Raw genomic sequence first — 14,939 nt, 5'->3', positions numbered from 1 at the left:
GTTATATATATATATATATATATGTATATATACACACACACATTTATTTTTTAAAAATATTTATCTATGTATTTACTTATTTGGCTACACCAGGTCTTAGTGGGATTTAGTTCCCTGACAAGGGATCAAACCCAGGCCTTCTGCATTGGGAGAACAGAGTCTTAGCCACTGGACCCCCAGGGAATTCCCACAGCTATTTATACCGTCATCTTTTTTTTTTTTAATTTAGTTGTTACTTCTACCTTGTCAAAACATGTACCATTTGATACTCTTCTTCCACCCTAACCCCCATTTTCACTTTGGTCTTAGATCTAAAACGATTCAGTGCTCACTAGGAATCCTTTTGCTGAAGTTTCCACAATCATTTCCTGATTGGATGAGGCTTGTTTTAGTAGAATACTGAGTTGAGTACAATATTTCCTGAGCTCTTGTATGATTAAAACTTAAAAAAAAACCATCCCCGGTACTTAAAGGGCCGTTTAGCTAGACACACAACACTTGGTTCATATTTTTTCTCTGAGTTTCTTGAACATGTTGCTCCACTGCTACCTCGATTTTTGATGCCAACCTGATCTTTCCAGAGACTTGGTCATTTTCTTTCTGGGCCTTTCCAGCTCTTCACATTGTTTTTGCTGTCTTAGCTTTTTTCATTCTTACCTTCTATATGATTTATAGTACTTGCAGTCATTCCTATTTTCATTTGGATATGTTGTAATTCAGTCTTCATCAACTAGGGTGATTTTATCTTTCTGTTCAAATTCTTTCCCAACTTTGATCCGTTCTCTTTTCACATTGTTCGTTCACGTTTTCATTTTTATCCTGAGTTTCTAGATTTCTGATCTGGGGTATTCTTTCATAGCCACAATTGTTTCTTATTTTTTGAAGTTCATGTTAGAAGGTTGTTATAATTTACTCTTTGTTCCTTTTTACGTGAAGTATTTCATTAGCTTTAAAAGTTATGATTCTCATTTTGTTTTCTTCTCATATTTGTATAAATAATCAGCTCATTTTTCTGTGTATGTTGATATCCCTGTAATAATGGGCAACTCTATGGGGGCAGGGGTAAAATGAGGAGTGGATTGAGCAACTTTCTCTGTTTTTTGGTAGGAGACTCCTTGTTTGTTGGTTGGTAATGGAATTTCTTTAATAAGTGACATTCAAGTGGTAGTGAGGTGGGGGGAGAGTTGTCTATTTTCTTCTGAATCTTTGACCTGCTGTTGATAAGCTATGGTCTTCAGCTTCTTGCTTCTTTTTTTTTGCCTTCATCCATCAAGCTTAGAAGGGTATAACTCCCTTTCAAGATGATTTCATCTTTTTCAGATGTGATCTCTCTTATCCTGCTTAAACCTGTAAACTCCTTTCCTTGACTTCCCACTAGTCTCTGCTCTGATCCACTAGGTCTCAAACCTGTTGCAGCATTTGTGTCCTCTGGATGAGACCACAAGTAGTTTGGTATAACTCAAGTCCAACTTAGGTGCAGGCCTGTGGCAACAGAAAAATCTGGAGGATTTTGCAGGAGGCAGGTCACAGAGGACTTTCTACGGAGGCTTTTGCAATAATTTTAGCAAGGAATAAAAGGGTCTAAAGTAGAACAGGGAGGGATGGAGAGAAAGGAACTATTTTTAAGGGATTACTGAAGGAATAACCAAAATTACTTGGTGACTGATCTGAGGTGGGAAAGCAGATATCCGAGTTCTGATTTTGGGTTCCTGAATGAATGAATGGAGGAGGGGGTTTGGGGAAGGGCATGGGAAAATAAGCTGCGTCTGAAGTACCCCTGTGAGAATGCTGACCAACTCCAAAGCGAGTTCTGGCTGGAAACACAGAGCTGGGTATAACTAGCCTTTAAGGAGCAGTTGAAGTCCAAGGCTAGATGAAATCATCCAACAAGAGGGGACAGAATCGGAGGGAAGGAGGAATGAGAACAGAGATTTGGGGCCCAGCAATAATTAAGGAGTAGACAGGGCAGAAGTCTCAGTAAAGAAGAATGAATGAATGATAAATAAGGAAAGCAAGTGGAGAAGAAAATGGTAACCCACTCCAGCATCCTTGCCCGGGAAATCCCACGGACAGAGGAGCCAGGTGGCTACAGTCCATGGCATCCAGGGTTGAACACGTGCACACAAGGAAAGCAGGAGACAAGCTGGAGAGAATGGCTCTCAGAAGACAGAAAGAAGAATAATCACTGCAATGGATTAAGACATACAAAGTATGTTAAATGTATCATACTGATACTAAAAACCTAATCGCTTTCAGAGGATGCTTGGGGATTAACTTATCATCCTGAAAACCGGTGAATAAAGAGGAAAGAATCTATTTCGCTTTGTCTTTCCCAACCTGCTGATTTAGGTCCTGAAAGGGGAAAAGTCACAATTTTTCTTGGATATATCCCAAGCTCAGTGTTATCTTGCCTCCTGGGATAAAGACAGGAAAAGAGAGATGCTTTCCTGCCCTGGGCACAACGGCACAGGGACACAAGCAGCACATCTGGGTTCAGGAGGATGTGCTAAGATGGGCTTTAAGGTGGCCCTGGGCAGGGCTGGAGCACCACAAGGAATCAGGTGGGGAAGGAGAGAGGGCAGAGCTGCCCAGAATAGGGAAGAGGATCCCAGCTGTCCAAGGCCACATCTCCAAGTGGGGTCAGGGGGCCTGGGCCTGCAGAATTCACTCTGGAGGCCCCTGGGTCTGGCTCAGGATTCTCTGCTCAAGCATGGCATACCGCTGGAGGAGGGCCTCATAGACCTGGAGGGGCGGAAAGAGCAGTTTAGGATGGGGAAGGGAAGATGCCTGTACATCTCTTTGCAAATTACAGTTAAAAACTTTTCCATCCTGCTCACTTGCAAGTTAATTTTTTTGCTGAGCAGACAAAAGAGTAGTGTCAATTCACAAAAGAGGAAATGGTAGTAGTTCTCCAACCTGTAGTTTCAGATCTTTAAAAAATGGGAACTAAGACAAGAAACCAACTTTTGTTCTTAAATCTACAAAACATTCAAAAATTCTGATGAAGGTGCCTGGAAATGACTGTCTCTTTGCACAGTTGGTAGAAGTTGGTGGTGCAACACTTTTGGAAATCACCTCAACTTTACATTTGGATAAAGGGGCTTGAAAATGCCCATAGCTTTCGACCTGGTTATTCTGTTCCGCAAAGCTCTCCTAAGGAAATAATCCTAAATGTAGGGTGCTAGGTACACCAAGAGACTTCTCAGACACCACAAAACATTCAGACTCATAAGACTACCATGGGTTACATCTTGACCCTCAACAGAATATACTGGAAAAACATGAGTGCTGGCACAGTGGCTGAAGGGGCCCATGAACAGTTTGTACAGGTGTCCAGGGAAGGGTCTCTTTGCCTCCCTGCTTTCTTCCCTCCCTACCCCTCAGGTCACAGCTCTGATGCAAGGAGATGAAATCCACATCTTACAGGTGCAGTAGCCTCACTTCCCACAGAAGCATCTCTCCCAACAACTCTGTGGGCAAGAGACGTGCCTGTGAGAGGTCACAGCACTCAGGAAGCCCTGAGTCTGACTTACCCTTTGTATTTGTGTTTTCCCGCTTAAGATGCAGTGTCCTCATTCAAGGCCATATGGCCATAAGCAATGTTGCCTAGTAACACTGTTGACATTCCATTTTTATTAAGTCTCAAAGGAAGCAGAGCTAGAACATTAACCAAAGGTCAAATTCTCATGCAGAATAGGGAGAGGTGTTGTTAATCCTTTACCCACATAGGGTTAATTATAATAATCAAACAACTAGAAGCAACTGCTCTTAAGACATGGAAAATGCTTGAGAAATGTGGTTCATCAGCCAGTCAGAATATTATGTAGTCATTAAAAATAACATGTAGGCACATTTTTAAGAATATAAATACTTGGTTGTAGAATTTTAAAAGTGGAATACATCTGAAAGAATGCTTTAACACACAATCAGGCAAACTGTGATTTGGGAAAATATCTCTTGATGAAATGAGGCATAAAATGGAGAGTGTAGAGACCTTGCAATATGGAATGTAGAGATTTATAAAATTAAAATCTGTCAATAGAGTAATAGTTGCAAATATTCAAACAATAAAGTCTGTGGCTAAAGGAGCTAAAAAAAAACTAAAATGGACTACAAAATTATGTATATAGTGTGTTGTATAACAAAATAAAACCCAAACCAAAAAACCAACAAGGGAAAAAGGGCCAGAAAGAAACACAACCCCACATTCTTCCTCTTCCTTCCTTTTGTTTAAAGCTCTTTCCGCCTGTAGCTTGCACAAGTGTAAGCCCTGCAGTTCAGGTCAGTGTGTGTTACAGATAAGACATCATAGACCAGCAACCCTGAAGACCAGGGATCCATATTTCCTTGGGACTCATATATACCACTCAGAGAAGGCGATGGCACCCCACTCCAGTACTTTTGCCTGGAAAATCCCATGGATGGAGGAGCCTGGTAGGCTGTAGTCCATGGGGTCGCTAAGAGTCGGACACGACTGAGCGACTTCACTTTCACTTTCATGCATTGGAGAAGGAAATGGCAACCCACTCCAGTGTTCTTGCCTGGAGAATCCCAGGGGCGGAGGAGCCTGGTGGCTGCCATCTATGGGGTCGCACAGAGTCGGACACGACTGAAGCGACTTAGCAGCAGCAGCAGCATATATACCAATAGGAGGTCATGCCAATCTCAATTTGGCTTAACTAGCCCCTAAGTCAAGGACTTTAGCAACTGATTATGCAACAGGGCCTCTGCCCATGAACTCATTGAGGAAGTAAGGGGGCCTTTGATCTCCTCTCCAAGGAGGAAATTGGAACATTCAGCTGAGCCTAGAGGGAAAATACTGTTACTGTCTTGAGTTTCCACTTGAGCACACAGGTGCCCCATAGAAGGCAAAGAGAGGATGCTGCCCGGCTCTCAAGGTTGTTTACAATCCAGTCCTCAAATAAGTCACTTGTGCCAACAATCAGAGGCTGTCACTGCTTGCCACCTAGTGCTGAGAAGGATTCTGAGGTTACACTTGGGTTTAATGGTAAAGAGTTCCATGAGCTATTAGCAACTGGTCATAAGCAAGCCAGGGAGAGTGGCAGAACACACACTGAGTATTTGTCACCTGTCATGAGGCAGTTGCAGCTGTTTGTTACCAACTACCTTCTTCCTTGCTGGCCTCCTTCTAGAGAGGATAAAGGAGCAGCCAGACTCTACCTCAGGCTGACCGCATAACCAAGTGGTCATCTGTTGGGGGAGCTGAGGGGAACACAGTAGTATGTTTCTCCCTGATAAGCAAGAGTGTGTGGGGAGACACTCTCTGCCCAATGCCAGGCTCTGATTCCTGCCTGTGAATACAGCTGTGGGCAGACAGGATGTTAGAAGCAGCTACAAACATCCCGTGGTCATGTGGAGTACAGCCAGGGCAGCACTATCCAGTATGGTAGCCACAAGCTATATGTGGTCCTAAGCGCTTGAAATGGGACTGCTGCTACTAGTGGAAAATGCACACCAGATGTCAAAGCTCATCCACACACACACACTCACACACTCACACACACAGTAAAATATCACATGAGCAAATTTTCTTATAAATTACATGTTGAAATGACAGTATTTTGGACATTTTGAATTAAAGATATTCAAGTTAGTCACTTTTTTTTTAATGAGATTACCAGAGAATTTAAATAACATACGTGTCCACTGATGATCTGGAGAACATCAAAGAACCTGACCCAGAGCCCTGACACTGCTGAAGCACTGAACCAACACTGGCAACACCATCCGACCTCCTGTTGTACAATAAAGCCATGCTAGGCAGGGATTCTTTTTAAGTCTCACAATGAGTAGGTTAAAAGCAGGCTGGACAGATGTCCCCAGTTCCCAGATGAAGAAACAGAGGTTTGCAGATGAAGAGTGCAGGTCAAGGTCATGCGAAGGTCACATGGAGAGGGAGAGGCATGATAAGAATCAGAACCCAAAGGCCCTTTATCTCAAGGCAGGCTCCTTCGACTGCATCGAGCTGCCTTTTAAACAGGACACCCAACAGAAAGTAATGGAAGTCTGGGCAGATCCATGTGGGCGGGTTATCTAGTCACCTGGAAAGCAGGAGCTTCTGCTTCCAAGACAGGCGAGGAGACAGTTCTCCAGGGTGTTTCTAGACATCTTGTGACAGCTTTTGTTCCTGACTATCTCTTCAAGGCTGTTTGTATAGCAAACAGCCTTGGAGAGAGGGGAAATTGGTGTGCTGATCAGGATCAGAAAGACAATGACTCCTTTGAGGGCCAAGGTTGGACAGGTTTGTTGGCAGCTCCTTTATGATGCTGGGGGATTCCTAAGCTTGGGGTCCCCTCAGTTGGGTCACAGACACAGTGAGGGCACACTCTCCACGTGGGTTCACTCCACACTGCCCCATGGCTCTTCAAGGCCAAGGAACACTGATACAAACATGAAGCCTATACTGCCTGCTGTGCTGTGAGCAATAAAGCCCTCTGTTTGGGTCGCCCCTGCTCCTGGGCTGCAAGAACCTTCTGCAAACTGGAGAGGTGGTGCAAACTGTCCAGACTACCCCTCGCTACAACTGGGTAAAACTCAAAAGAGTCATCCCAGCTTCAGAACTTCCTGGAGGATTGGCCGAGGGCTCTGCTGAGATGCAGCAGCTCCTCTCCCACCTCGGCCCAGCCCTGCCTCTTCCTTTGCCCTTCCACAGATGCAGATTCCAAGAGTGCCCCCTCTTATATCTCCTGCATGTGAAAGTGTTAGTTGCTTAGTCGTGTCCGACTCTTTGAGACCCCATCTGTCGTAGCCTGCCAGGCTCCTCTGTCCATAGAATTCTCCAGCAAGAATACTGGAGTGAGTAGCCATTCCCTTCTCCAGGGGATCTTCCTTACCCAGGGATCGAACCTGGGTCTCCTGCATTGTAAGGTAGATTTTACTGTCCGAGCCATCAGAGAAGCCCATAAATCTCCTGCATCCTCACCAACAGCTCAGGGTCTGCTTTCCAGGGTAGCAGCTTGTAGCAAGTGGGGTCTGTGTTCCCTGACTGAGGAACCACACAGTTGTCTTGGATCCAGACTTCAGATCTGAGCAGTAGAAAGCCAACATGTCTTATGTTTAAGTGACAGAATCTTTCAGCGGCTTCTGTAACCCTGTGAATTAGAAGCACCCACTCCAAGGCATCAGAGCAAAGAAGATGCATTCAGTGAGCCATCTGATCCCTGGGGCTACAAGATTAGAGGTATCTCTGAATCTCAGAGACAACCTGCTTCCTTTGCTCTATTTTCTTGACAATTAAAACAAAAAAAAGTAGATTTCCTCTTCAGTTGAGCACATCAACTGTAATGTAGGTGACAAAGAAAATTACTCACCTTTTGGAAATAAGAACCAAGTTGGTTTTTCACCATCCAAGTGCCACAAATACATTTGGATGGTCTCTTACCTGAGACGCTCCTGGGGTTGGGGTTGCAACTAATCTGGGATTTGGGGCTAACTTCACAATCTCTGCAAAGGGCATGTCTGTTCCAGCTGCAAGGCCTAGAAGGGACAGCTCATTTTGTATCAGTGCATATTGCAAATCAAGGCGTTACCCGGAAATAGCATTTTATCTCTGGAGTGAGAATATGTTCTAAAACTGGATTATGGTGACAGTTGCACAACTTAATAAAGTGTTTGGGTTTTTTTTCCCTTTATATTGGCTGTGCCGAGTCTTTGTTGCAGCACATGGGCGTCTCTTGTTGCAGAGTGCAGGCTCAGTTGCTCAGAGGCCTGGGGAATCTTAGTTTCCCTATCAGGGATCGAACCCGTGTCCCCTGCATTGGATGGTGGGTTCTTAACCACTGGATCACCAAGGGAAGTCCCACAACTTGATAAAGTTACTAAAAAACACTGAATTGTACAGTCTATGGGTGATTTTTTTACATTATATAAACTGTACCTCCATAAAACCATCTTTAAAAAGGGGAGAAAGAGAAGAAAAGTTTCAGGAGCAGTCCTCCTTCTCAGCAGGGCCTAGTTTGTCTGAAGTGCATGTTAGGGGGCAGCTAACCTCTGACCTCTGACAGAGGGGAGGGTCTGCCTGCCTCCCTCCGTCCCATGACTCCACTCTCCCCATGGCTCGCTGCACTGCAGTCACCCCAGCCTCTCTCAATTCCTTCTGCCCAGAGCCTTTTCACTGTAATGTTCCCCCCTCTCTTTTCAAAGAAGCTGGCTCTAAGAATATCCTTGCCACCCCTCAGCACCATCCTCTTTCCTCAGGGCATGTCACACTACTGCCACAGATTTAAGGTCTCTCCCTTCCCGAGATGGAAGCTCTGAGAGGCCAGGACTTGGTCTCCACTGGAGCCCTGGTGTCTAGCACACTGCCTGCATCCAGGAGGCACTCACCAAACAAAGGAGAGATGGGGCTGGAAAGAGGGAAGGTGGCCATAGGGGGGCAAAGAAAAAAGAGGAATTTCCAAGCAAATTAAGGAGCAGTATCAGACTGAAGGGAAACTCAAGACCACCAAGAGGGAAGGAGGGCCCACTAAAGATGCGAGGCCTGGTTCTCTCGCAGAATGCTGGGATATCCCAGTACAGAGCTGTGTGGATGAGGGGCCAGTGGATGGTGGGGTAGCCCCCAGAGAAACTTCTGCAAAGACTCTGGTCCCCCTCCACTCACGGCCTGGCTTTGTGTGACTGGATTTTGTCCCTAGATATAGCTGGAGAGAATGGATGTGGACATAAAGTGGGAACTGGTATTCTAGGACTTAGCTCAGGTTTTAGTTTTGGACGGCAGTACAGGGCAGTATCCATAGGTAATCTCTGGCAACTAAACAGGCACAGAAGGGAATTCCCTGGCTGTCCAGTGGTTAACACTCAGCACTCTCATTGCCAGGGCCCAGTTCAATCCTTGGTCAGGGAACTAAGATCCCACAAGCCAAGCAGTGCAGGAAAAAAAAAAAAAAAAAAGAAAGGTGGCACAGAAAAATAAGAAAGAAAAACAGTGCAGAATAGTAGTGGAGGCCCCAAAGGGTAGTTCCTTTCCTGTTTTGGCAGAAGGAGTATAAAGTGAACCCCACTGAAGGCTGAAAGCTTATGGAATGGGGTTTTCACAGTTCTGAGAAAAACATTTTAGAGTCCTTTGTCCAGCCAGTCTTTGGGAGGGTGGACATGTAAGCCCTCAGAAAAGTATCACCTACTGAATTTTTTCTTAAAAATGTATTCAGGCTGTATATTCTAACAAAACTAGGATAGAAATGAAGAAGGAAAAAGAAGCTGAAAGGAGTCACCAAAAAAAAATAGACAAACTCAAAGATAAGTGTAGATAAAAAGTCAACAGGATGTAAAGTTTGATTAAAAACATAAGAGTCTAGAAATTAATTGCCCAGTGATCTTTATACGGAGGTGGCACCATGTGGGATGGGGCAGACTGTGGAGAGGGAAAGGAATGAAAGCGGAAGAGTTTATTAAGAGGAGGCTGTGCTCCCTGATGAATTCTCAGTGTTCAAAGAAAAAAATACAAGGTTAAATAGGTGTGTTAAAAAGTTAAGGATAAACGTGTGAAGAATGGAACCGCCAGAGGAAAAGGACACAGCCCTTGAGGTACATGGGTGGGCAACCTGAGCAGGCAGAGGATATGGCGAATGGACCACATGGGTGAAACAATCTCTGTGGGCCTTTGCTGCTCCCCTAGTTTCTGCGATGCCTCCATCAGAGCCATGGTCCCCCCATGGAGCTGTCCAGGGTCCTGGACTGCTTGGCTTTGAAGCGTTCACCTTTGTGTCCATTTCCTGCTCTCACTGAAAAGACGGCTCTGGATGTTATCCACCCCTCCTACCTACCCGCTGTCCAGACCCAGCCCGAGGGCCCTCAACCAATGTCTGACCAGGCTTCATTAGTTAGGACGGTGCTTCTCTTTTCCAGTGTAAGTAAAGAATAAAGGCACAGAGGGTTTGGGAGGGGAGAAAAGTGAAGCCCGCCATGTTCCTAAAGACTGGGAACATCCCAATCTCCCCTTTCCACTGCCCTCAGCCCAGCCAGTGCTCCAACCGCTTCCAGAGGTGTCTGCCCCCATCCATTCACCTACCGTGGAAAGCTCGGTAAGCAGAGCCCACACAGGCAGAGTTGGCGGTGTCTATGATGTACACGGGGGCACCAAACACATCTGCAAGCACCTGGAAAGGACAGAGGTTCTTACTGTGGTGAGTCGTTCCTCAGAGGGAATGTGGACATAGACTTGAATTTTCCAGGCTCTCTTCTCTCATGTTTTCTGATACCTTCGATTCCACCTCTGCTGCCTTAAAGGAAGTACATTTGACCATGCCACCTAGGGTCAGGGTGACCTGGGAGAAGTCTCCATTGGAGGGCCACAGATCTCCAGGTTGTCCCTGCACTGTTTAAACATTTTATCAAAGACAAGGAGGAAGTTTTAGACTGGATGTTTAGCAAACACCCAAGGTGGAGACGGCTAGGTCTCTGACTATTACTGACAAGCTCAGACAAACCCAAACTAACAAGAGCAGGTCTTATAGGGATAAACATAAAGTTTTCCATGTAGGTCCCCCAAATAAATTATATTAGTTTAGAACAGAGGACCTGTACTAAGAGGAGCTCACGTGGAAAAGACTCGAGGTTCTTAGTTGATGAGAGATATTGGGGATGTGCTTCCCTAGTGGCTCAGCAGTAAAAAAAAAAAAAAAAAATCCACCTGCAATGAAGGAGACATGGGTTTGATCCCTGGGTCAGGAAGATCTCCTGGAGAAGGAAATGGCAACCCACTCCAATATTCTTGCCATAGGAAATTCTATGGACAGAAGAGCTTGGCAGCCTACAGTCCATGGGGTCACAAAAGAGTCAGACACGACTTGGCGACTAAATGACAGAATTGTTGATGTCCCACCCAGATCCCCTTACTGGGCTGGCGTGCACCCTCATCCACATGTAGTGAGTATTGGCTGCTGACAGTTCATGGCTGCCTCTCAAAAGAATTGCTCTTGGTACTGCACATGCTCAAAAATGCAGAGAGGGAGGCTGAACAGGGCTTAGATGCAGATTCTCTGGTCATTGAACACATCCAGGTGAACAAAGCCCCCAAGATGGGGCACCGGACTTACAGATCTCACAGTCGGATCAACCCGTACATGAGCTCTCCTTGCCACGTTGAGACAATCCTTACTGAAAAAGAACAGATTGCTCCTAAACTGGAAGAGGAGGTTGCACAAAAGAAAAAGATATTCCAGAAGAAATGGAAGAAACAAAAACTTACGGCCCTGGAATAAATGCCGCAAAAAATAAATGCAAGTAAAAGTGAAAAAAAAAAAGAATTGCTCTTGGAACTCCCCTGGCAGTTCAGTGGTTAAGCCTCTGTGCCTTCCAATGCAGGGAGTGCGAGTTTAATCCCTGGTCAAGGAACAAGGATCCCACATGCCGCAGGGCACAGTCCAAAAATAAATAAAATTTTTAAAAATTGCTCTTGGCTGAACAGAGGCTCCCTCTCACAGGAGGTTATTCTCACCTCTTCCCACGGTAGCTGGTTGCCCCCCTTACTCCAAGGTGGAGCCAAGTCTGCAGTATAGTCCATGTACTTCCTCTCCACCTGGGATGGAGGTGAAGCTGACTCTAGCCAGAACCACATCCCCAGAACCTTGTTCCCCTGCCCTGCCTGCTTCCCTCACTCCCTTTCTCCTGGGAGCACTCTCCCAACAAATCACTTCCAGAAGAATTCCCATTTCCGGCTCTGCTTCTAGAGAACCTTACCCAAGGCAAGTATGTTACACGTCAACAGTGGATACACTTACTCAAACAGCTAAGGCAGCCTCAGGCTGTATCTAAACATGCCCAGTGTCCCAGTAAGACACTGACAGCCCCATGATGTGACAGCCTGATTGTCAGATATCTGCAGGTTGATTCCACTTTGGGTCATATATTTCTAACACAGTGAAGGACCAGAAAGACAGTGACAAAGTCTGGCGACTGTATAACAAGGGGAATGGCTGGGAGAATCAGAGACATTTAAATTGGAAGGGGGAAACCTTGAGGAACACAAGAACACTGGCCTTAGATGTCAGAAGGTCTGCCGTGAAAGACAGGCACTTTCTGTGTGACTCCAGAGGCCGATGCTGGGATTAGAGAGTGGAGCTGGACAGCGCACTGGATTTGAGTCTAAGATTGAACCTGTTCTCCATGTGAGCTGTAAAGGGCTGGCTTCCTGGGAGAGAATGAGCTGTAAACTCACCATCTCTGCAGGAGTGGGAACAGAGGCAGTGTTATTGCTGAGTCTCTTGCTCTTAGAAGCATTAGACATGGAAGAGGCCCTAGTGCAGAACTTGCTACCAGCACTTACCTGTAGGATGTCTCTGTTGTGAGATGCTCCTCCAGTGGCCAAAATCTTTGTCTTGGGCACTGTAAGGAAAAACAAAAAACAAAACAAAACAAATGGCTGTGACAATCCCCCCAAGCCAGAAAAGGCTGTTTTTCAGAGTTCTTCTGCCACAAAGGGCTAGTGTCGGGTCAATGCCTCTTGCTTGTCACACGGGGTTTGGGGGGAGACCTGAAGCTGGCTCTGTCCACGTGGACTTGTCATATGAAATCTGCTTGTGAGGCCACTGCCTCACCCACCTCTTGGGGATGCAACTAAAGAGGGTACACAGGACAGTTCTAAGGTTCTAGCAATGTTGCATTTCTTTTTTTTTTTAATGTTATTTGTTTCAGAGTAATACAAGGACAGAGGTTGCTGGGTTTTTTTTAACTTTTCAAAATTATTTATTTACATTTGGCTGTGCTAGGTCTTTGTTGCTGCGTGGGTTTTTCTCTAGTTGTGGTGTGAGGGCTTCTCATTGCGGTGGTTTCACTTGTTGTGGAGCATGGGCTGTAGGGCATGCAGGCTTCAGTGGTTGCGGTGCATGGGCTCAGTAGTTGACCAGGAATCGAACCCATGCCTCCTGCATTGCCAGGTGGATTCTTTACCATTGAGCCACCAAGGAAGCCCCAATGTTGTATTTCTTAACCAGAGTGCTCAATGAACAGGTGCTTGATTTTTTTTTTTGTTTGACTGTTTTTACAGTTAGCTGTATGAAGCATATATTCTGCAGTATACAAGATATTTTTTACAATAAAATATAATAAACTGCCATCTAGTAAAAGACATATAGTTCCACCTCAGGTTAGAATGGAGATGGTCAAGAAAGAACAAGCCTTGTAACAATGAGAGACCGCCGAACCAAAAAGAAAATACACATATATATATATATATATATATATTTAATGCTAACAAAAAGTGGTAAATGCAGGGAATTCTCCAGTGGACCAGTGGTCAGGACTTGGCACTTTCACTGCTAAGGGCCTAGGTTCAATCCCTGGTCAGGAACTAAGATCCCCCAAGCCATGTGGCATGCCTCCCTCCCCCACAAAAAAGTTGTAAATAAATTAAATTCTGGAATGAGATGAGCCCTTAAATGCTGACTTGCCATACCTGTAGTACAAGATAGGTGGCGTAGTGACCCTCTAGAGGCATATAAACTGCCAGAACAGAGAACCTGCCAAGCAGTAGGTGGTGTTGGTATGAAAAAGGTGTCCCAAAGGCAGAGCTAGTCCTCCTCATCCCCACCCCTTCCCCACCGGCCGTCTAAGTGGTGACGTGGAAGCTAGGGGCAGGGTGGGAAAACAGAGAGAGAGCTCTGTAATTTCATAGCACTTATATCCCTATACTCCTGTGTCACAGGACTCTTTTACAATAAAAAGGCACTTATTTATTATGCAGGTATTTGAAAACAAATGTTATAAGCCCCTCTCAGCCTCCCCCATCTTCACCCTCGGCCACGAAGAGAGTGCCTGGGCTGGGAAGAGGGGAAGGGATGACAGCCAGCTAAGGAAACAATTCAGGACGCACGGGAAGATGTTGGAAAATCAAAACATACTCCATTCACGACTGCAAGAGGAGTCAGCCGGGCGTGATGTAAAGCACCACGAAGGCTTTGACAGAGTTTGGGTTTGTATGTACCCTTTGTAGGTAAAACGGGAACAGGACTCCAGCTTTATAAAAATAAGCTCATAAAGGGGACTGAAAGAAAGAGCTCCCAGACTGCACGAGTGGTTAGGGAGAGGAGATGGGATTATAGGTAGTTTCCTCTCCTTTATTTTCAAAACTTGCTATTATAAGGCTGCTTTTTGAAAAAACGTTTTTGGCTGCACCACACGAGATGTGGGGTCTTAGCTCCCCAACCAAGTTTCAAACTCATGCTCCCTACACTGGAAGCACAGTCTGACCCACTGGGCCGCCAGGGAAGTCCCTACAAGGCTTTGTTGCTCTTATAAGTCAACCTAAACAAAATGAAATATACATGGAAATGTAAGCTGAAAAGGAACCGTGGCGTTAGCCCTGCGCAGCTGGGTGCATATGTCTCCTGGTGTCTAAATATCAAGACAGGGATCATTCCTTAAAGAAAGCAGATGTAACCCAGTGGTTAAGAATCTAGAGTCTAGAACCAGACTAGCTTGGTTCAGAAGGTCTGCCAGCCTGGAACAAGTGACAAAACACCTTGAGTCTTGGTTTCCTACTTTGTGAAGCAGGAGTGATACCCACCCCCAGAGATACTGCTGTTAATAAAGATAAAGTGCTTAGGAACCAGGCTGGGCACACAGTAGACACTCAGTAAATATCGACACCTGCTATTATCACGATCACCAGTCTTACTTCAGACATCTTTTTATTCTTCTTAGATGTTATTAAGACAAGATTATGACTGTTCAATAAAGAAATGAGAGGGACCTCCCTGGCGGTCCAGGGGTTAGGACCCAGCACTTTCACTGCCAGGGCCTGGGTTCAATTCCTGGTCCGGGAACTAAGATCCTGCAAGCTGCTCAGCCGGGAACATGATGCCTGCAGTCCGTGCAGCCCTTGTGCCCTTCTGGGTTCAAGCGTGTTTGTTCATGTGATCTTGTTTGAGAGGAACTCAGCAGAGCTGGAAGGACAGGTTTGATTCGCCCCCTTAAGCTTGCTA

At 45.5% G+C, this 14,939-nt stretch overlaps 2 protein-coding genes across 8 annotated transcripts in view; both read right to left on the bottom strand.

The window, feature by feature from the left end:
• ACVR2B (activin A receptor type 2B) overlaps nt 1–3,598 on the bottom strand; it is a 39,187-nt gene extending 35,589 nt beyond the window's left edge. For both annotated transcript variants that reach the window (XM_081527392.1, XM_081527394.1), the window contains exon 1: nt 3,534–3,598. In XM_081527392.1, the coding sequence (XP_081383518.1) occupies nt 3,534–3,576 (43 nt within the window). In that variant the 5' untranslated portion in view covers nt 3,577–3,598. The remainder of the gene's footprint in view (nt 1–3,533) is intronic.
• The window catches only part of XYLB (xylulokinase), a 44,678-nt gene continuing 30,607 nt past the window's right edge, over nt 869–14,939 (bottom strand). For 4 of the 6 annotated variants that reach the window (XM_081527387.1, XM_081527382.1, XM_081527385.1 and 1 more), the window contains 4 exons: nt 12,284–12,342; nt 10,028–10,115; nt 7,403–7,497; nt 869–2,742 (listed from right to left, as the gene is read on the bottom strand). In XM_081527387.1, the coding sequence (XP_081383513.1) occupies nt 2,665–2,742; nt 7,403–7,497; nt 10,028–10,115; nt 12,284–12,342 (320 nt within the window). In that variant the 3' untranslated portion in view covers nt 869–2,664. Of the gene's footprint in view, nt 2,743–5,601; nt 7,113–7,402; nt 7,498–10,027; nt 10,116–12,283; nt 12,343–14,939 lie in introns of those variants that run through there. The other 2 variants (XM_081527383.1, XM_081527384.1) reach the window with 2 other exon arrangements.

This window comes from Giraffa tippelskirchi, chromosome 9 (assembly GCF_054371585.1).
Source record: "Giraffa tippelskirchi isolate mGirTip1 chromosome 9, T2T-mGirTip1v1.2.pri, whole genome shotgun sequence".
Classification (NCBI taxonomy): Eukaryota; Metazoa; Chordata; class Mammalia; order Artiodactyla; family Giraffidae; genus Giraffa; species Giraffa tippelskirchi.
Note: the sequence above shows the minus strand (reverse complement) of the source record. Positions and strands in the feature narration are given on the sequence as shown.